Here is a 21,488-nt window from a genome sequence, read left to right as displayed (position 1 = left end):
CGGGTCTGATAAGAAACACCTGCCTGGGGCCAAGGTGCACACTGCATCACTCCCTGTAGAGCTGGGAGTATGTCTGGGTCCGGAACGATAGCACTCGTAGCTACACCTTATAGGAAATACTCGCAGGGCACCATGCAACAAACCAGGGCCCCCCACCCACTCCAGCTCCATGCTGTCTCCCGCTTTTTCACGTGTTGCCTATGGGTATTTATCTACCAGGGGAGAGCCGAGTTCTGATGGCAGAGACATGGTCCACACAGCATGAAGGATCTACTACTATGTAGCCATGTACAGGAACCGTTTGCCAGCCTCTGGTCCCTGGAGTTCTATTTCAGACTCTCTTCTTTGGAGATCGCATTTTAAGGCCAGCCCTTTTTTTTCATCTAGCTTTAATCACTGACACCATCAGCGATGTGCTGTCATCATGTGCCAGCCACATTTATAAAATCCTCTTCCAACACAGCAAGCTCAGGTCCCCCTCCTTCCTCCCCCCAGGGCCTTTGCACCTGCTTGCCCTTCTGCCTGGGATGGCCTTGCCATTCAGTTATCAGCTCCAGCGTTACCTCCTACCACAGGCCTTTCTGATCACCCTCTTCTGGATCTATCTTTCCCATCAAATTTTACCGTATTAGCCTATTTTGTTCTTTTCACAACACAATCTGTAATGATCTTGCTCATTTATTTGTTTGCCTCTTGATTGTACATCACTTGTGTATCTCCAGGAGAACAGAGGCTTTTGGCTGTTGGCTTCCAACTGCATCCCCTGGGCTTAGAACAGGGCTCAGCACACAACAGTACTCAGTAAATATTTGTCGAATAAATGAATGAATGAACAAATCGTCACCGTCTGACACTTACGGAATTTATTTATAAAGTCAAGTAAGAATCAATCTTCTTCCGTCCCAATTACAAACAGACTTAGCTTTCATCTCTGACTTCACAGTGCACTGTACACATGTAAATGATGCCCTCGAAGAAAAACAGCCCGCTGTTCTCCCCGTCCTCACAAGGGTCATTTATATGGGAGGCAGCGGAGTGCGGTGATGAAGAGCCCAGGTTTGGGAGTCAGACACGTGAGTTCTGAGCCAGCCTCTGCTCCTTATTAACTGCATGACCTTGTAGGAGAAGCCTCAGTGCTCGCATCTGCAACACAGACTAATAATAATGCCCCTAGCTTAGGGTCTTTGTGACAATTCCAGGAGGTGATACGGCACGGGCTTAGTGTGGCGCCCACACCATAGCTGGCAGCAGTTACATTTCATGCTTATCTTTTTTTTTTTTTTTTTTTGTTCTCATTTTCTCTCTTTAATGCTCCTGAATTCGAGCTGCTTGGCAAAGCCCCCGGGGGAAGGGCTGATCCACGTGGTACAGACAGGATGTTGGATGTTACACAGCCGTGTTTACTTAATAAAGCCAAGCCTGTGCTAATCGTCTCTGGCATTTCTGCACAATCCCCTGTCAAACACACACTATAAAGTTAACATGGGCTAAGCCATTCTCTTCTCCCTAGAGGAGTCCTGGTATTTGCTGCCCGACGACAGCAACAGGGAAGGTGACCTTTCCCAAACCTCCGGCCCACCCAGAGCACTGGGCCAGGGTGCCCCAGCCTTTCTGGAGCCTGGGCTGGGCAGCTTTGACCACTCCATGCTCTGTTGGCCCACGTGGTGCTCAGGGCAGCTTGGACAAGGATACACTGGTGATAGGGGAAACTCGTCCATTCATGTGGCCATGTGGTCAGTAAGCAGTGAGTGAACACCTGCTTCACACATACACTATGGGGCAGTTGGAGGCACGGCATGGCCTTGGGTGGGATGGCAAGCAGGTGGCCAGGGCTAAGGCGAGGCAGAATGTACGGTATTGACACTGTGCTAAAGAAATGGAAGGCAAGTGCTGGGGCAGCCGAGGACATCAGGCGGCAGTGGCATCTGAGATGAACCTTGAAGGATGAACAGGACTCCCAAGAGCTGGGTCACGCACGAGGAAGCAGCTGCGTGAGGCACGGCCACAGGAGAGCGACCAGCGACTCTGTCCCTTGTGGCCACCCTGAGGACGCAGTGGAGGTCAGATTGTGCAAATCTTCAAGGGAATTTATCAGTACAATTAGGAGCTTCGCTTTCTTTTTTTCCTTTTTTTTTTGTGTAAAAGCCATACCCATCAGCTTGGGCGCAGTCGGAGAAAATACATGGCCTTTAATTATTCATAATAGTCCTTTCCCTAGAGAGTGGACCGAACAGCCTCCTTGGCATTCTACCCTCCTGTCTGCGGGGAGAGCCTTCTGCTGCTTATCCCAGCGATTTCCAAAGTCTGTGCCACATAACACAGGCCTTGAAAAAGGCCATCCAGGGCCATGCATGTCTGGAAGCCGTGGCCGACCAGACACCTTTTGAATCCACGCACATCTGCAAAGCCAGCGTTCTCGGGGGTCCTGCGCCACAGACCAGACTGCGAGGTGTGCCTTCCCAACATGGCTTTATCGTGCAAACTTCCTCTTCCTGCAACACCAATGAGTTTCCGCAGCACTCCCGAGAATACAGCGGCAAGGCTAGGCTGGAAGCCCGCCTGAGTGTTAAGTGGACAGGTTAATGGGACAATCGTCCCCTACAACCCACAGGAGATGGGCTCCAGGGCCCCTGCGGAGAGCAGGATCTGCAGCTGCACCAGGCCCTTCTGTAAAGTGGTGTGGTGTTTGCATAGAACCCAGCACACCCTCCCACATACTCCTAATCATCTCTAGATTACTTATGATACCATGGAAAGGCAATGTAAATAGTTGCTACAATCTACTGTCTAGGGAGTACGGATAAGAAAAAAGTCTGTATACGTTCAGTACAGATGCCATTTTTTTTTCCTGACTACACTTTATCCATGGTTGATTGAATCCACGGATGGGTAAAATAGATCAAAGTGAGATCTGCAACCTCGGGGTAGATGCTGACCACCCCCACCGGCCACACCACCTGGGAGAGAGTGTGGGGCAAGGCCACGGTACAGGTGCCACACGGGCTTGCTCTGGAGTCACCATGGAAGCTCCCTCCCAGCCCCCAACACGCAGCACAGGAAGGGGATGGTGAGGGGGATGGCTGCACCCAGGGGGACAAACACAGGCAGAAGTATAACAAACACGGGCAGAAGTGTAACAAACACGGGCAGAAGCTGAGGCTGAGGCTGCTTTTCAGGGAGATGACACGATGCATCCCGTGGAGAGGCAGGCCCAGTCCTCCCAGCCGTCCAGTCCCGGGGTGTGGGCGCTCCTCGTCACACCCCTCCATGACAGAATGCAGAGTGCTCATGAGTGCTTCCAGTCCTCCCCAAGACCTGCACCGCACTCGAAGTAGCTTATGCCTGTGCTGCCAGCCGTGCCCCCACAACCCCGTCCCCCCGGTCTTCCCTGCATCCCACCATGCTCCCGGAGTTTCGGCCACAAGGAACAACCTCCGTTCCAGAACCTTCCCTGCTCCTGCACTTGCCCGGGTGTTCTCAGCACCTAGGACGCCTTTTCTCTCTTACTCCTCTCTTTCGGGCCCCACAAATCCCCTGAAGTTCCACTCGGGGGCCCCTGCCAGTGGCACAGACAACTAACTGAGCCCTCCTCGGAACGCCGTTCTGAGTAACTGCTCCTTATCCTCCACCCAGACACGAGCATGGCATCATCTTTTGGGGAACCCAAAAGATGGGGAACCTGAGGTGGCCACGACAGCCTGTGGTTCTCCAGCCAGAGACTTATCACCGACGGGTAAATCAGTGGCTATTAACCCACCCTCTTCACGGATATCAGAACACACACTCCCTGTGTACCAGGCCCAGGGGTACTCAGTTACATCTCTGCACAGACGGAGGGAGGAGGCCGCGAGGGGGCTGGTGGCATGTGGGCTGACACGGGGCGACCAAGGGGCCGGCGTGGGCAGGCACAGACCTGAGAACTGGATGGCGAAGCCCTGCTTGCTGGTGAAGAAGTCAGTGCTGAACTGCAGGACGACTGAGTTGAAGGTGCTGTGCAGGTCCTTGGGCAGCGTGGGGCCGCTCAGCTCCTTCAGCAGGACCCCGCTCTCCACGGGCCCGTCCCAGATGCGCAGGACGTCGTGCACCTCCTCTGTGTCGAACACCAGGAAGTGGAGCCTGAGCAGAGACGAGAGGCAGTGGTCACGGTGTGGGCTGTTCCCAGGGGCTTCCCCTTCGCTCCTGGGGCCCAGGCAGGGCAGCACAGAGGGAGGGAGGGAGGGAGGGAGGGCAGCGTCTTCACTCGTGGTTCCCTTGGGCCAGCCTCTCCCACAGGGGCCACCCTGGAGCAATAGGTGTGGGTTGAGTGAATCTTGTTGACTATTAGGAGCCTGCTGTGGCCACTGCCAACTGCCCCTCTCCTGGACCCTACACAGCCCCAGACTTCACTCAGAGCCCCGATCCTTTTCCTCCTGGATGGGGAGGGGGTGCTGAGAGGCAGGGTCTGGGTTGCATGAAGGCTGCAGGTTACAGAAAGGCATGGGGCAGGGGAAGCTGCAGGGTCGCTGAGGGGCTGGCCGGGCTGCAGCCAGGTGGGGGTCAGGGGGCGGTGAGCCTATATCTTGCTATTCTAGAGCAGAATTCTGGGCCTGGGGCTATTCACAGGCTTGACTGAAGGGATTCCTGCAGCCCGATGAGGCCAGGAAGGGGGGGGGTCCCCCTGGGTGCAGGGGGCAGGCAGTGGAGGGGGGTGGGGGGCTGCAGGCCACATCCAGGGCTCTCAGAGCAAGGGAGCTCAGGAGGAACCTGGATTCTTCCGGGACAGAACACTTCCGGCAGCCAAAGCCTGTGTGATCGACACTCTGCTAACCTTTTTTTTTTTTTTTTTACACTCTGGAATAATTTTAGATGCACAGAGAAGTGGCAAAGACAACACAGAGAATTCCCCTAGCTCCTTTACTGCTTCTCCCACTGTTAGCCATGTGCATTTCCATGGCGCATCTGTCACAACTAAGAAAGCCACATTGGTAGATTCCTGTGAACTAAACGCCAGACTTTATTTGGGTTTCACCAGTTCCACTGATGTCTCTTTTTTTTTCTGTTCCAGGATGCAGTCTATGTATCACTATCTCTTTTTAAAAAATCTCTTTGTAAATTATAGAAATGACACAGGAGCAAGGTGGAAAAAAAGGCAAACAATACACAGATGTGCTGAATTCTCGAGAATCCTCTCTTTGCTACTCAGAGACTTTCACTGAATGCGGGGCGGGGGTGCTGCATTTCCTACTAGCGTTTTCCAACGCACATGCAATGAAAAGGGGACTTCAAAACATTCATGGAAAATGGAATTAAAAGAGAAGTTTCTTTTGGTGCATTTTTTGTAATTCATGCACGTAGCTTTTTCCTAATATACATTTTCCACAAAATTTTCAAGATCCCTCATATGTATGAATCTGCCCAAGTGTGAGTGCATTTTCTGCAGTTTCAGGAAACCTCGCTTTTCACTTCATGACATCATGCACCTGCACATGCACTTCAATTTGTATCCTGCAGACACGAACATTAAATTGTGAGAAACACTCCCACCTTGACGTGGCTTGGTGTGTTTCGGTCACCATTTCAGTTCATTTGTAGGAATACTTTTTTTTTTTTTCAGGGAAGGGTGCATAATATTTTTTTTTTTTTTTTTTTTTTTTTTTTGCTCAAGACTGCTAAGTTGTCCTCCCAGGTAATTGGATCCATGCATATTACCACTAACTGGTATTAAAGCGACATCTCTCTGAACTTCACCTCACCAACATCGGACAATATGATGTGCAAACACGTGCTTTGTTAGAACACACTACCAACTGCTAGAACAAAACGGAAGATCACTGGTGTTTTCAATCCAGATAATGTAGTAAGGTTGGGTATTTCCGCACAGATTTACTGGGCCTTGATATCTCTTCTTATCCTTTATCCGTCTTAGTCTTTTACAGTTCTATCCACACATCATGATTTCTGGTATCTGTACATATTTTAACTTGTCTTTTATAAGACACAGGTATTGCAACGTTTCCCCCAGTCTCTGGCAACTTTCATTCCTCCTTTAAAAAAATATTTTTTGGTTTATGTGAAAGACACGAAGAGAGAGCACTTCCGAATGCTGGTTCCTTCCCCACAAGGCCCACAACGGTCAGTGCTGAGCTGGGGCTGGCGCTCAGTCCAGGTCTCCCGCAGGGCAGCAGGAACCCTGTAACTTGAGCCATCACTGCTGCCTCCCAGACGGTGAAGCTGGATTCTGGAGCTGGACCAAGAACCCAACTCAGTCACTTGGATCTGGAATGGAAGCGCCTTCACAGTTTTTTTGAAAGATGTATTTATTGATTTGAAAGTCAGAGTTTTGGAGAGAGGGCGGGGCGGAGGGAGAAAGGGAGAGGGAGGGAGGGAGGGAGGGAGAGAGGGAGAGAGGGAGAGAGGGAGAGAGGGGGAGAGAGCGAGAAAGAGAGAGAGAGAGAATGAATCTTCCACCTGCTGGTTCACTCCCCACTCCCTAAATGGTTGCAATGGCCAGGGCTGCAATGAATCAGGACCTTCATCTGGGTCTCCCATGTAGGCCATCTTCAGTTGCTTTCCCAGGTACATTAGCAAGGAGCTGGATTGCAAGTGGAGCAGCTGGGACTTGAGCCAGCCCCCATATGGGATGTGGTGTCACAGGCAGCAGCTTTACCGCTATGCCACAACACCAGCCCCAGGGGCCTTCACTTCCAGGTTAAATGCCCACTCCCTTCGGGCTGTTATTTTGGTGTAGAAGTCATTCATCTTTTTTTTTTTTTTTTTTTTTTTTTTGACAGGCAGAGTGGACAGTGAGAGTGAGAGTGTATGTGTGTGTGTGTGTGAGAGAGAGAGAGAGAGAGAGAGAGAGAAAGGTCTTCCTTTTGCCGTTGGTTCATCCTCCAATGGCCACCGCGGCCAGTGTGCTGCGGCAGGCGCACCACGCTGATCCGAAGCCAGAAGCCAGGTGCTTCTCCTGGTCTCCCATGCGGGTGCAGGGCCCAAGCACTTGGGCCATCCTCCACTGCACTCCTGGGCCATAGCAGAGGGCTGGCCTGGAAAAGGGGCAACCAGGACAGAATCTGGCGCCCCGACCAGGACTAGAACCCGCTGTGCCGGCGCCGCTAGGTGGAGGATTAGCCTATTGAGCTGTGGCATCAGCCAGAAGTCATTCATTTTATATAATCAAATACGTCACTGTTTTCCTGTAAGGATAACAGGTGTCACGTTATGCTTAGAGAAACCCTCCCCTAACTCCAAATGATTAACTCTAGCATTTTCCCAGAACTGGCATACTTTCATTTTTAAGGGTTGACAGGGTCACTGTTCTTCCAAGTGGACAGTCAGTTGTCCCAGCCCCTACCTGACGTGGCCTCTTCCCTGAGCATTCAACGGCCCAGACTTTCTGCACGTTTGTTTACTCTCCCTCTCCCCAGTGAGAACAAAGTTCTCCCAAGTGCAGGCACAGGCTGTGCTTACTGTAGGATGCACCTGGCATGTGGACGGGGCTCACGAATACCTGTGGAGGGAAGACTCCAGGTTCTCTCCATGGGTGTGGAATGCCCCTGTGGTTGTCTGTCTGTTTCCAGACTCCTTTCTGGTGTCCCCTCCCTCGCCCATCCTGGACGCCATTTATGGGAGTGGGAACATAGCCCTTCAGTTAACCAGTATCTGTGGTCTTGTGTTCTGACATTCTGAAAGGGCAAGTTCCCTTTTCACGCCCCCCCCCCGCCCACCCCGCTCCTATAAGCTTCTTAGCTCATTTCCTAAATTTACAGTTTCAGATGAACTTCATGGTTACCAAGTTCCAAAAGAATTCTGCTGAGCCTGATGGGAACCACACACCTTATGGATGAACTTGGGGAGAATGGACACCTTCCTGTTACTAATGGTTCCCTGCGAGGCACACTGGACATCACTCAGCTTACGCAGTTGAAACATTTTACGGTTTTCTTCTGTGCTCTGGTTTCTTCTTTGAAGAAACTTCTAGGAACTATTAAGCTTGTTCTTGGGCCGTCTGTGCGGTTACAAGTTTCGGTTCCACTTGAGAAGGAGATTGAATGTGTAATTACACTTTCTAGTTAGCTACTGTTGGGTTTATACATGTGTGTGCATCTTATTTTTGGTCAACAATGGGCACTAACGCAATCGGAGCGACTCTCTTGGATCTCCTGGGTAGACCTTCTTTAGATACAGGGGAGATACCTGGAGGCCAGGAGCTGTGAGGCTGCCCCCACCCTGCGCCCCCTGCTTGATTGAGAAGGCTGAAAAGGAGCTCCCCAGGAGGCGGAGCCAACAAGCGCCCTCTCCCTGGAGTCAAGCTGCCCCCTTTCTCTGCTGCTTCCTCCCTGTCACTCAATGCACTGAACAATGTGGCTGCCACCTCAGGAGCAGCCCCGCTGGCCAAGAGGGGAGCAGCTGCACCTACTCTCAGCAGAGAGGCTGGCGTGGGCTGCGCTTGCCAGGAACGGGCAGAGAGGTGAGGCTGGAAGTTCAGGTGGTGGGAAAGGGAGTGTGTATTCATTGGATTCAAGAACACAAGTCAAGACCCAGAGGCAGAGAGGCGGGAAGGGTGTCTGGGAGGAAACCATGCTTGAGTTCAGCTGTTGTTCCGATGTCACAGGGGACAGAGCAGGACAGAGAGGGAAGTGGCTGACAGCCTCACAAGTAGAGAGAGAACGTCTTTGTTCTCTTCCAGTGACAGCTCAGCTCTGGGGGCTGACTGATGTCCCAGAACGTAACCAACTGAATGAGTGAGTGAGTGAGTGAATGAACTCCCAGGACAACCAGTCTACAGAAGTTCCAAAAAGTGATATCATGTGGGGCTGGTATTGTGGATTAAGCAGCAGGCGTCCCATCTGGGCACCGGTTTGAGTCCTGGCTACTCCACTTCTGATCGAGCTCCCTGCTAATGTGCCTGGGAAGGCAGCAGAGTACCCGAGTCTTTGGGACCCTACCACCTATGTGGGAGACCCAAATGGAGTTCCAGGCTCCTGGCTTCGGCCTGGCACAGCCTCTGACCATGTGGCCATTTGGGGAGTGAACCAGCAGATGGAAGATCTCTGTCTCTCTGCCTTTCAAATAAATAAACAAATCTTTCAAAAATGTGAGAATGTGGAGACTAACTAGCAATGCAAGATGTGTTTCTATAACAACCACTGCGAGTCCAGCATTTTCACATTATCCCACTGAGTCCACGTAAGTATCTCCATTGTGTAGGCTGCATCAGTCTCTTTAGAAACCGAAATACTGAGGCTGAGAGGTCGAGTAACTTGCCCAAGGTCAAGGGCTGTTATTGAGAGCAAGCGGGAATGACTGTTTACATAATCACAGTCTGGGTCAGACTTCAGCGCTTCCATCCTGTCCCCAGACAATGCCGGCCACACCCGCAGGAGGAAGAGGCTGTGGGTGGGAGCTGTTCACACATGAATCACATACGAGGCTCCAGGGCTGACAGTCAACACCGTCAATTAAAAGTGCTAGCTCTCGGTACGGAGCTTGGCTGACTGGATTATCAGACAAAACAGAGCTCTCGGTGTTGGTGTGGAGGAGGGGCAGGGGGACGGGAGAGGAAGGAGCTGGGGTCTTCTGCATGCAGAAACAATACAACTTGGTAGTCAAAAGGACAGGGGCTCAAGTCCCAAAATGCTTCCCGTACTCACTGAAACACATCCCAGGTGCTGGGTGCAGGAACAGAAGGGTGCCAGTGACAGCCAGGGTACTGTTTTCTGGGAGTTTCTGGAGATGGGTGAGCTCCACATGTACACAAATTCGTTAAAAGATTATCAGCCATGGCAGACCCCGTGAGGGAGCCAGCAGTGCTGGGACAGGCTCACCACTTCAGGTAGAGGGACTGAAAAAAGCCTCTTGCAGGAGGTGACATTTAAACAAAATGACAGGCTTGGGGCTGGTGCTGTGGCACAGCAGGTTAAGCTGCTGTCCTGTGGCACTGGGATCCCATATGGGCACTCGTTCGAGTCCCAGCTGCTCCACTTCTGATCCAGCCCCCTGCTAATGCACCTGGGAAAGCAGTGGAAGATGGGTCCCTGTACCCACATGGGAGACCTGAAGAAGCTCCTGGCTCCTGGCTTCACTCTGGCCCAGCCCCAGCCATTGCAGCCACTTGAGGAGTAAACCAGTGGATGGAAGACCTCTCTCTCTCTTTGTCTGTCTCTCTCTCCTTCTCTAACTATGCCTTTCAAATAAATAAATAAAATCTTTAAAAAAGTGTTATTATGAAACAACTATACATGATTTGATTTAAAAAAATTAACAGAAAAGGATGGGCTCAAAGGGAGGCGGCCACAGGAAGAACAGGCGGGGTGGGATGAAGCCTTCCAGAGCAGAGGCCCTGGAAGGGAACTGGCCTGGAGCATTTGAGCATCAGAAAAGCTGGAGCCAAGAGAGGCAGGTAGAGGTCAGGCCTGGTGGGACTCCGTGGGATGGGGAATGAGAGGACATCATTGAAGGATTTTACACCGAGGCCCAATAGGGGCCAATGGACGTTTGGAGGGGACTCCTGCTGCCTGGCTGAGGTCAGCGTGGCAAAGGTAAGAGTGGTGTGGGGAGATGCGCTGGGGGGACTGCCAAGGGGGCACAGTGACCCCTTTTATTAACACCTTTGATGACAGCCAGGAAGGACTCGGTTTCTAAACCAACTGCAGCTACTCAGACTCTTCTTGAATACTGTTTGCAACTTACAGACATCAAAGTCTACACGAGTGAAGCTGAGGCTCTGATCCACAGAGATGATTCCAGGCCACAGCAGACTCAGCATTTGTCTGGGCAGCTCCCTGCACTGTCTGGCTTTTGAAAAACTGAAAACCATTTGAGGACCCACCCGTCACTCCCCCTGTCCTTCCCCAGCCCCTGGTGGGGAGACATAGAATGGGAGGGGAGAGGTGATGGTGCTGTGCTCATGCCTGTGTGTGTGTGTGTGTGTGCGCTCCTGTGTCTAAATGTGCATGTATGCATGTGTATGCATTCCTTTGGACCACAGATGTCGACCAGGCCACTCCCAGGGCAGAGGGCTGAAGTGTGCCGGGTGCCCAGCTCCGCGCTGAGAGCTGGAGGAAGCCCTGCAGGCTGCTGCTGCTGACTGAAGGAGACGCACACAATTCAGCAATGTGTCCAACAGGCGTGAAAGGAGGATAAATGAGGTGCTGTGCAAATAACTGTGGGAAAAAGAGAAAGACTTGTAGACCATCTCCCACGTGCCAACTCCTTTAGGTACACTGCCTGCTACCCTCCTAAAATCCTTGCATTTTGGAGTCTCTCCTCACCACTTTGCTGAGGGGGTGGAGTTCTGAGGGGTGAACATAGGCACCTGCAGGATTAAACAGCTTGGAGCCATCACAGCCAGACTTCAGACCACGTGTGCTTGGGGTCAAAGTCTTTCCTTTACACCAACTGCTTCTGCTTCTAATTCAGGAAGGCAAGGAAAGCTTCGAAGAGGAGTTGTTTTGGAGCAGTCTTGGAGACATAAAAGCACGGAGAAATTGAGAGAGAGGAAGAAGATGCCAAGAGAGGGGGGAGTTGGTACAGAGGCATCAACAGGTAACTGGGGCTGGATGCTGTAGCGCAGTGGGGTAAGACGCCACTTGGGAAAACTGCATCTCTTATGGGAATGCTGGTTTGAGTCCTGGCTACTTTCCTTCCCATCCAGCTTCCTGCTAATGCATCCTGGGAGACAGTAGATGGTGGCTTAAGTGCTTGGCTCTCTGCTACTCAAATGGGAGCCCTGGATGGAGTTCTGGGTTCCTGGCTTTGGCCTGGTCCAGCCCTGGTTATTGCTGGCATCTGGGGGAGTGAACCACTAGAGGGAATCTCTGTCTCCTGCTCTCTCTCTCTGACCTTGTGCTCTAAGCAGATGCATAGACACACACACACACACAGCCTCTTCTCCCTACCCTCCTTTGAAGCCACCCCTTGCACCAGGGCTAGGAGCTCTTTCTGAACCACACATCCGACCCGGTCACTCTTCATTCCTACAGAATAGTCAGACTTCCTAGGGGCGCGCCAAGTCCTGCGTGAACTTCTGCAGGTGGTGGCTCCTATTCCCCTCCTCCTTTACCCATTTCCTTCTTAGTCTCTTGCTTTGGGGCCTCCCCTCTGCCTGGAGGGCTCCACCCCTGCAATATTCCCACCACCACCACCTGTAGGGGGTTGCACTGTGTCTCGTACAAGTTATGAGCATGCTCACATCCTAACCCCTGGGTCCTATGACTACGACCTTATCTGAAACAGGATCTTTTCAGATGTCATTGAGTTACGACAACAAGGTCAGCCTGGATCCGGTGAGTGACAGCTTTACAAGAAGAGGGAGCAGTGCATACAGAGACACAGAGGAGAAAAGGGAGGCAGATCACACAAAGACAGAGGCAGAGATGCGAGCGACGGGTCTACCAGCCCACAAAGGCCGAGGATGGCGGGCAACCTCTGGGAGCTGCAGAAGGACACAGAGATTATTCCCTGGGGTCTTCAGAGGGAGCTCAGCTCCTGACGCCTTGATTTGGGACCTGCAGCCTCTAGAACAGCGGGAAAACTCATATCTGGTGTTGTAAGTCCCTTGGTCCATCATGGCAGTCCTGGTAAACTGGTAATATACCTGGTAAACTAACACACACTTGAGTGCCCCAGACAGGAGCTTTCCCAAGGCTCTCCACCTCCCCCATCAGGTGAGATGCTCCTTCCAGGTGCTCCCGTGTCACAGCCCTCCACTGGCCTCTCCGTCTTGCTGAGACGCTCCACTCGTGCACCTGGATCTCATTCATCTCTGTCTCTGGTGCCCAGCACCAGGCCTGATCCCCACTAAACCCCTGAATGAATGCAGTCTGATCAAATGGATGAATGAATCAATGCCCTACCTGCTTTCAGATTTCCCAGCCCACCCACTGTACTTGTTAGGCATGCGCCTGTCCACAAGAGGTGATCTGAGCAAACCCCAGGTGTTAAGGCAGAGATCTCCCCTTCTCTGGAGGTTCTGACATCTCCCTTCACTGCCCATCCAGCCTCCTGGATCTCACAATCCCACCTTTGATTTCCTCCACTGCTAGCAAAGATGGAGGCTCCAGGCACACAGGTCGAAACCCAGCAGAGTCTAAGGAGACTGCAACCCTGGGCTTGTGCTCTCTGAATCCAGCCCTGCAGGTTCTCTGGGCTTCTGCTGATGCTGCCCCGCCTTCCAGCAGGCCACTGAGTCCCCCATGCTTTGCTGGTGGTGCTGAGGAGGTTCCTGACACTCAGCTGCAATACCAGGAAGACGTTTTCCACCAAAGCCTACATCTGAGAGCCTGGGGGGGCGCTGGCTTCTGACTGCAGGAGCTGGTCCCCTAAGTGCTGTCCACAAAGAACCCTTGCTTCTGGGATTGGGGTCCTCAGTTCTCTGAGTCTGAAGGAAACAGCAACACCTTGAGCACTTTTGGGATACGGGCCCTGCCGTTGCTTACAGGTGGCCTGTCTGAATCCACTCCACACAGGAGAGCTGTGCAAAAATGATCACGGGGAAAGGAGTCTAGGACACCTTGACAAGTCGATTTCACAGGCCTTGGGACTGGAGTCCCAGAACATGAAAGGGCCCTGAGTGCTCCCACGCAATGTCACCATGGCAGGGACACCCCAGGAGCCATGACACAGGCTCCTGCTTCAGGGGAACCGACACCGGAGGGAACAGCTGCTGCGGCGGGGCAGGGATGGCCCAGAAGTCACTGCTGTCCCCCGGTGAGAATGCAGCCCAAACTGCCCTCTGTCACACTGGAAATGACAATAAGAAAATAACACTCATTTTATCAAATGTCCCCCACCCCGAGCCACCCAAGTGGCAAACCAACAATTAAATCAGGATCATAATGGCAGACATAATAATTAAAGCATCATGCTATCCACAGAGCAAAACCCAAGATGACAGCCCAAAGCCCAAAGCCGGCGTTGGCGTCAAGAGCCTCTCCTAGGGCCAGCTGGTGTTCAAAAGAAAAAAAAAACAAAACAAAACAAACAAAACAAAACAAAATGATCTTCGGTTATTTTCAAAAGTGAAAGAGAAAAACTATCTTCAGGTCCCTGAAACTGCTGCATGACACCCTGGGTGGCAACGGGTGCTTTGGGCTCAGCTGTCGCCTTATATTTCCCTCTGACATGTGGGTGACCTTGGGCCACTGCATTCTCTGCACCACCCTGGCACTGGAGGCTCAAGGTTGCATTTGGTTAGACAGAGCCTGCCCTCTCTGTGTCCAGGGGCAGGTGCATCTTTGTCCTTGGAAGAAATGTTTTTCACTAAAAACAAAACAATGGGTTCAGGTATGAGTTTTGTGGCCTTGCAGAGCCTCAGTTTACCCTCCTGTAAAGTGGCAGTAACATCATTTATCTAGCAGTGTCCATAAGAGGATTCCTGTAGTGTTACAAATGAAATCACACGTAGAGCACCTGGTGCATCAGATAAAACCAGCCAATGGTAAAAATCACCTGAATTAAAGTCCAGTTTCATTCTATTTATTTATTCTTTTACTCGACTAAGAGAGATTGTTAAAGTCTCCCACAATGGCTACCAACCTCTCTTTATATTTCTCATAGATTTTGCTTTATGTTTTCCCCCTTGGTTATCTGGTGCACAGGGATTCATGACTGTTAGCATCATTGTGGACTGTGCATTTTATCACATGTAAGAATTCCTCTGCCCATTCTAACACTTTTTCTTAAACTTTGCTTTCTATCACTGTTGAGTAAAGCATTATTATGACACTAGCTGTCTACGTAGGTATTCACTGAGGCTATTTTGTCCCAAACTTTAAGTTTTAGCATTTTGCTGTTCTGATTAGCACTGTTTCTTTGTCTCATGGCCAATCTGAGAGTCTGTGTCTTGCACCATGGATGTCTGACCTGCAGGCACCACACAGCTCCCTCCTGCTCACAGGTCCACCTGTGGCTGCTCCACACAGAACTGTCCAGGCTTCCTTTCCCTGTGTGTCATCATCCAGGGCCTTTCTCTGGGAATCCTACACACCACTCTGCCTGTACCTTTTGCACGCCGTTTGCTCAGCGTCGGTGTCTTGCATCATGCTCACCACCAGACCAGGACTCAGAATACAGCCCTTCTCCGCTCTGGGCTCTGTGTCTGTGGGCCCTCCATTTCCCTGCCCATCCTGAACTTCTGTTACCTTGGCCTCCTCCAGGGCCTGCCTCTGCTCCCCTCCCTCCCTTTTGGGTGGCCAGCCAAAGGTGATTTATACTCATTGGAGCTGATATGTTTGCTCTGGGCGGAAGAGTAAATGCTTGCTTCCTCTTCCTCCTAGGCATCCCCCCCCTTACCATCAGACGGAGCTGGGAAACGTGCTGGTTGCTGGATGTGGGAGGGAGGCCAGTGCTGCGGTCTGAATGCTTCCGTCCTCCCCAGACTGACAGCTGCATGGATCAGGAGGTGGGGTCTGGGAGGTGATTAGATTGCAAACGAGCTTAGTGCTCTTAGAAGAGGCTCCAGGGAGCCTGTGTGTCCTTCTACCAGGTGAGACACTCGGGAAGGGTCCCTCGCCAGACACCACATCTGCAGGTGCTTCAATCTGGACTTCCTAGTCTCCAGGCTGTGAGAAGCAAATGTTTGCTGTATCCAAGTCACCCCATCCAAATATTTTGTTACAGCAGCCTGAGTGAGCTAAGGCAGCCTGACACTTTAAGATTCTGTTCCAGGGGCAAGTGTTTGATGCAGTTGTTAGGAAGCCACTTGGGATGCCCACATCCCACGTTGGAGTTCCTGGGTTCAAGTCCCTTCTCCACTTCTGATTCTGGCTTCCTGCTAATGCAAACCTCCCAGTGTGGGCTTGACCTAGTCCCAGCTGCTGTGGGAATTTGGGGAGTGAGTGGACCAGTGGATGGGAGATCTCTGTCTCTCTCCATCGCTCTGCCTCTCAAAAGAAGTCATTGTGTTTTCATCTTTGATGCGGTCTCTCCTTTAGCCTCACTGCTGTTCAGGAGGAGGCACTGGAGGATTCTGTGGCTCCACACGTGGCAGGAACCTGGAGCCCTGGGTGATTTTTGTGCACTCCCCAGTGCTGACCAGCATCAGACTGTGAATTGAGTGCAAAGTTAACTTTTCTTGTGTTAAACCACTGAGATGTGTGGATTACTTATTACATCAATTGGCCTCCACTGTGGGCTAATACAAGTTTATTTCTATCATCCTGTTTTATGCATTTTTGTTTAGGATATTTTCTTCTTAGTTCCTTTATTTTTCACTTTTTGTAGCATTTCTTAGTTTCCAAAATTCTTCAGGGATCTGTGACATATCCATTGTGTTTTCAATTCTACTAGTGGCCATCTTTTTGAGCGTTTTCAAAAATACTCACATTGGCTTCACCCCTCCTGCGCATGATGGCCAATGTAAAAATGGTCTGACTTTCCTTGACACCTTCCCCCTACTATCAGACCACTGACAATACAGCCAGGGACTGCAGAGTCAACTTAAACACAACCTCACAAGGCTGTCAGTTCTCGTGGTTATCCCTAAACATCTCAGTGTCGGTTTTAGTCCTATGGCTGATGCACCACGTTCCCCCAGACCTGGCACCTCACACCTCTGGAGGGTCACTCCTTCACAGGCCTGGGGCCGAAGTCTGAAACCAGCACTGCTGCCCTCACAACGAGGTGACCTTGGGCTGTGCTTCCCTCCGAGGCTCTGGCGACAATCCAGGCCTCGCCTCTTCCAGCCTCCGGGGCGCCTGGCTGCATCCCCCCCATTTCTGCCTCCGCCTTCCTCTTCTCGGGACACACGTGACTGCACCCAGCCAGATCATCCAGGATAATCCTTCCATTTCGAGATCCTTCATTCAGTAACATCTACAAAGATCCTTCTCCCAAGAAGGCGACACTGACAGGCTCCAGGTGTTGGGATGTGATCATTCGGCCTATTGCAATGTTTCACAAGTGCCTAAGAAGCCTGCCAGTGGCTGTTTTGTGTGTCTATCTGAGGGAAATGTGTGAATTTTGTGTGAATCATATTTTCTGGCTGAATCGACAACTGTGGGTTCTCACCACAGCACTGACTTTGGCCTTGGAACGTGGGAGGGGAATCTGAGGCAGGTTGGATTAGACTTGGAGGTTGTCCTCTGGCAAATGATTGCAAGAATCTGCTTAGGGCTGAGGGTGGATTCGGTCCTGTGAGTGCGTTTTGTCAGACTCTTGGAGGGATTTTCATTATTAGCATCCTTGGAATGGTTTCATTTTTCATCAAGTTGCACTGAATTCATTTTGCTTGGAATTCAGTGAACCCCTGCAATCCACAGAGGATGCTTTAGCACTGGTCACTCCCTCGCTCCACCCCCAGGCCCAGGGGACTCTGCTAGCAGTTTGGGTCTTAGGAGTCCCTCTGCTCCATTTCCTCACGGCTCTTCATTTCTGCTGCCTGACTGGCACTCTGTCTTCCACGCTCGGTGACTTTTCCTTCATTACTTTGACATCTTCGTGCTTTTTCTCTGCGGTCTTAGCAAGATCCTGTAGTCCGGCTGGTCTCCAAATCCAAAGCTTTCTTAGGAGGCAAATGCTGCCCCCGGGGATTTTGCCGGTTATTACGTAGCCAGTTCCCTCCATCCCTCACCTGTCTCCAGCACTGTCTTTGTAGCTCAGGAGCTCCCCTCCCCCACACCATCACTCATCTTCTACTTATCACCCACACTGTATATTTAAAGGGGAACATTATATATATTGACATTTTCTTTTATGATAGCAAAAATTTTCCAGAAAAAAATATGATCTTTTTTAGGAAAATGGCACTCATTTTAAAAGAATAGTATGTCTTACCTGGCATCCCTTATGTTTATTTTATTTTATTTTGGATTTTATTTATTTGAGAGGTGGAACCACAGAGAGAGGGGGAAAGACAGAGAGAAAAGCCTTTCATCCGCTAGTTCACTTCCCAAATGGCTGCAACGGCCAAGGCCAAAAGTCAGGAGTTTCCTCCAGTTCTCCAACACACGTGCAGGTGTCCAAGCACTTGGGAATGTTCTACTGCTTTCCTAGGCCATAGCAAAGAGCAAGATCAGAAGAGGAATAGCCAGGGCCGGTGCTGTGGTGTGGTGAGTAAAGCCGCTGCCTACAGTGCTGGCATCCCATATGGATGCCGGTTCGAGTCCCAGCTGCTCCACTTCCTGTCCAGCTCTCTGCTATGGCCTGGGAAAGCAGTAGAAGATGGCCCAAGTCCTTGGGCCCCTGCACCCATGTGGGAGACCCAGAAGAAGCTCCTGGCTCCTGGCTTCGGAGCAGCACAGCTCTGGCAGATGCAGCCAATTGGGGAGTGAACCAGTGGATGGAAGACCTCTCTCTCTCTCTCTGCGCCTCTCCTTTTTACTCTGTGTAACTCTGACTTTCAAATAAATAAATAAATACATCTTTATTTAAAAAACAAAGAAGAGAAATAGCTGGGACTCGATTCGGTGCCCATATGGGATGCTGGCACCACAGGCAGAGGCTTAGCCTATTGCTCCAAAGAGCTGGCCCCTGTTTATTTTGTTTTCAACTTAATATGGTATTTATTTTTTGAGCTAACATTTTTAATTGATGTGACAATCAAAGGCTCTATGGATCTACTAAATAAAGAGTTTAACAAGTAAAGAGTCCCGAGACCGTGGTCCAGCAGACAGTAGGCGAGCACTGGAAAGCACTGATTTACCGGAACCCGTATGTGAAAGGCGAGGCCTGCCCTGGGCTAGCGTGATCAGGCACTTCTCTGCTTGAAAGGTTTCCTCTTCCCCTCAGAGACGTCAGAACTTGGTTCTGGGACTGCACTGGGCATCAGGCCGATGATGCGCTCTGGACCCTGCACCTGCGAGGGGCGGCTCAGCTGGACTGGCAGGCTTGGGTCCTTTGCAGCAGTTTGTTTCTCGGTCTGGATGTGATCCATGACCAAGTCCACTGCCGGCGAGCACTGCCGCTCTTGAGGCTACATGTCCACCCACGGGGCTGGCCACAGCCTTTCCTTCCACACAACCACCAGCTCCCCTGGGCTATTTCTTGATTTGTTGAACTCCTGCCTGCGACAAAGGACTTCCCCCACGGCCTGTGTTTATCTGTTCCTTCCCTTCGGGAGGTCGGCGCCTGCAGGGCCAAGTACACGGCCTTGCCCTGTTTCAAGTGTAACTCGCTGTGGCTGCTCAAAGGGAGCTGGTGGACCTGCGGCCAGGCTTCCCGCCAGACCTGCCGTGCCGTCTGCCTCCCCCGGAGCAGCTGCCCCCTGGCTGCTTGGAGGGAGGCGACGCTGGCCACAGTGGGACACTGCTGCCCTGTGAGGGAGCTGAATGGCGGCAGGGGATCTGGGCCTTGGGCACAGCCAGGTGTCGCATCTGGTCCCACGTCCTCGCAGGAGGACAAGCCCTACTGGGCACGGCTTTGTCAACACTGGGCCTTTCCTCTCAGGCCCCTGCTGCATGGTGTCTCTAGACTGCCCTGTGCGTTAATCATGGAGAAGCATGCCCACGGTCAAAGCCAGCAAACAAAGGCTGCTCGCTGAACATGAGCTGCACGGCTCTGGACCTGAGGAGCGGAAATCCAGGTGTCCACGCGCGAGAAGTTCGTCACCCCCCGTGGGTCCCCGATCTCTGGAGGGAAAGCCCACCTGCACCTCCCTTCCCCTTGCCCCCTCCCCTCCACACAGCAGCCGTCCAGGGCTCTCTCAATTCCAACCACATTTGTAGGCAAGGGGCAGAACTCAGTCCTGAGTGAAACCTGGACGCCTCGAGCCGTTACGTTGGGCTCCTTCCTGGTTTCCCGGCCACCACCGGTCTTGCTGTAGCACAGCCACTTCGGCTGCCCAGGGAGCTCTCCCGGAAGCAGCTGTGCGCACCCAGTCCCCCCTGCCTTTCCCAAGCCTGGGAGGTCCCGCTCTTGGCCCTGCACGCTGAACTCTCGCTGCTCCCTGACCTGCAGCTAGAACAGGGCTCGTGCTCAGTGACACCCAGAATCCTGAACTCTCCGCCAAGGGGCTTTTCTACCGTGTTCTGTGTGCACTTTATGACTACAGCATTTATCACCTCTGATTAGCATCTGTAGCCGACACTGCGCTCCACAGCCAAACCTCTTATCTGTCTCTGCTCTTGAGTGTGTGAGAGCGAAGTGAAACTGCTTCCCCACTTGCCCCCAGCCACGCGTGGCAAGTTCTACTAATGAGACAGAGAGCGACGCCTCTAAGGATCGTGGTGCTTCCCAAATAAACACAAAGAGCCTTTGTGAGGACAGGGCTCTGTACCCTCTCCTTGTCCCTTTTCTTTTAGACTGGAACACAGACACAATGCCTGGAGCTGCAGCAGCCAACAGGTGACATGCGGATGAAAGCCCGAGGATGGCAGAGCCAGAAGGAAGGTTGTGGCATCCCGAGCAGCTGCACCAGGGAACAGCGCAGCCTCACCTGTTGGCGCCAGCTGCACTCAGTGTTTCTATTTCCATCACTAACTAATAGAATTTCTATGATGCCGGCGCTTCAAGGGAAAAGCTTGTTTCTTATTTATATCTCTACTCTCGGGCCTGGCAGAATGCCTGGCACGGAGCACATGCCCTGAGTTTCTGAACTGAACTGAATGTCATCGCTGTCTTCAGATGTTCCAGCGGCTCCTCGTGGCACGGAGAGCCCACTCCGGGTGCTCCAGGCCCCTCTACACAGGTGGCCTTGTCCCCGTGCCCAGCCCCCACACATCAAGGGAACGCTCTTTCATGGACAGGTGCTCAGCTTCCCCCGCGTTCCTGCCCATGGCTGGAATCATCAGCTCCACCCCTGTGGGCAGCCAGAACTCGGCCCTGCCCTCTCAGCCGCTGACCCCCTTTCCTGGTGTCAGCATCGGCCTTGTCTTGGGGGCCCCTGCTTGTCTGACTCTTTCCCCCCTAGAACGCCAAAGTCTAGCAGGAAAGGCCCGGCCCATACCCGCTCTGTGTGTTTCCCACTGCACAGCTCTGCACGACTCGGGCACAGGGAAGGTGCTTGGTGCAGGTCTGGATGAGTGGGTCAGGACCTGGGCCAGGGGACACAGTAGAAAAAGCAGAGCCTGGAGCTCATCAGATCGCACTCCCAAGCCACATCACTGGGAACAGGGAGATCTCAACAAGGTCACTGGGCCTTTCTGGGACTTGATTATTTCATCTATAAAATGGGGATGATACTCACAGACCCAGAACCTGGAGCTATTTGGTGACTCTTAGGTGGACGGGCAGGGTCAAGAGCAAGTGGTTTGGCCGCCCTTTTCTCTTCCAGTTCTCAGCTGAGCTGCTCTATTCATGGCTAAGCGGGAAACTCGGACCCCAAGCTGGACATTGCAGAGTTCCTACCACGTGGGATGGACCTACTATGCTCCATGCACTCCAGCACGGGAGAGAGGGCCTGGAGGGTACAGCTCACGGCTCTGTTCTCCTGCTGTGAGCTGCTGGGCCTGGGTGGGGCCCACCATGCCACCCACCCCATTCTTGGCACTCGGGAAGACACAGCTCTTAGATGCTAAGACACCACCTGAGTTCCGGGAAGGGCCTGTCTGGTGTCAGGTCCACTGGTGTCA

The 21,488-nt window shown here is 52.1% G+C and overlaps 1 protein-coding gene across 10 annotated transcripts in view; it reads right to left on the bottom strand.

The window, feature by feature from the left end:
* CSMD2 (CUB and Sushi multiple domains 2) overlaps window positions 1-21,488 on the bottom strand; it is a 618,865-nt gene that overhangs the window by 150,517 nt on the left and 446,860 nt on the right. For all 10 annotated transcript variants that reach the window (XM_051832045.2, XM_051832046.2, XM_051832047.2 and 7 more), the window contains one exon: window positions 3,914-4,116. In XM_051832045.2, the coding sequence (XP_051688005.2) occupies window positions 3,914-4,116 (203 nt within the window). The remainder of the gene's footprint in view (window positions 1-3,913; window positions 4,117-21,488) is intronic.

Source organism: Oryctolagus cuniculus, chromosome 7 (genome assembly GCF_964237555.1).
Source record: "Oryctolagus cuniculus chromosome 7, mOryCun1.1, whole genome shotgun sequence".
NCBI classification, from domain to species: domain Eukaryota; kingdom Metazoa; phylum Chordata; class Mammalia; order Lagomorpha; family Leporidae; genus Oryctolagus; species Oryctolagus cuniculus.
This window is presented reverse-complemented; position numbering and strand designations above follow the sequence as displayed.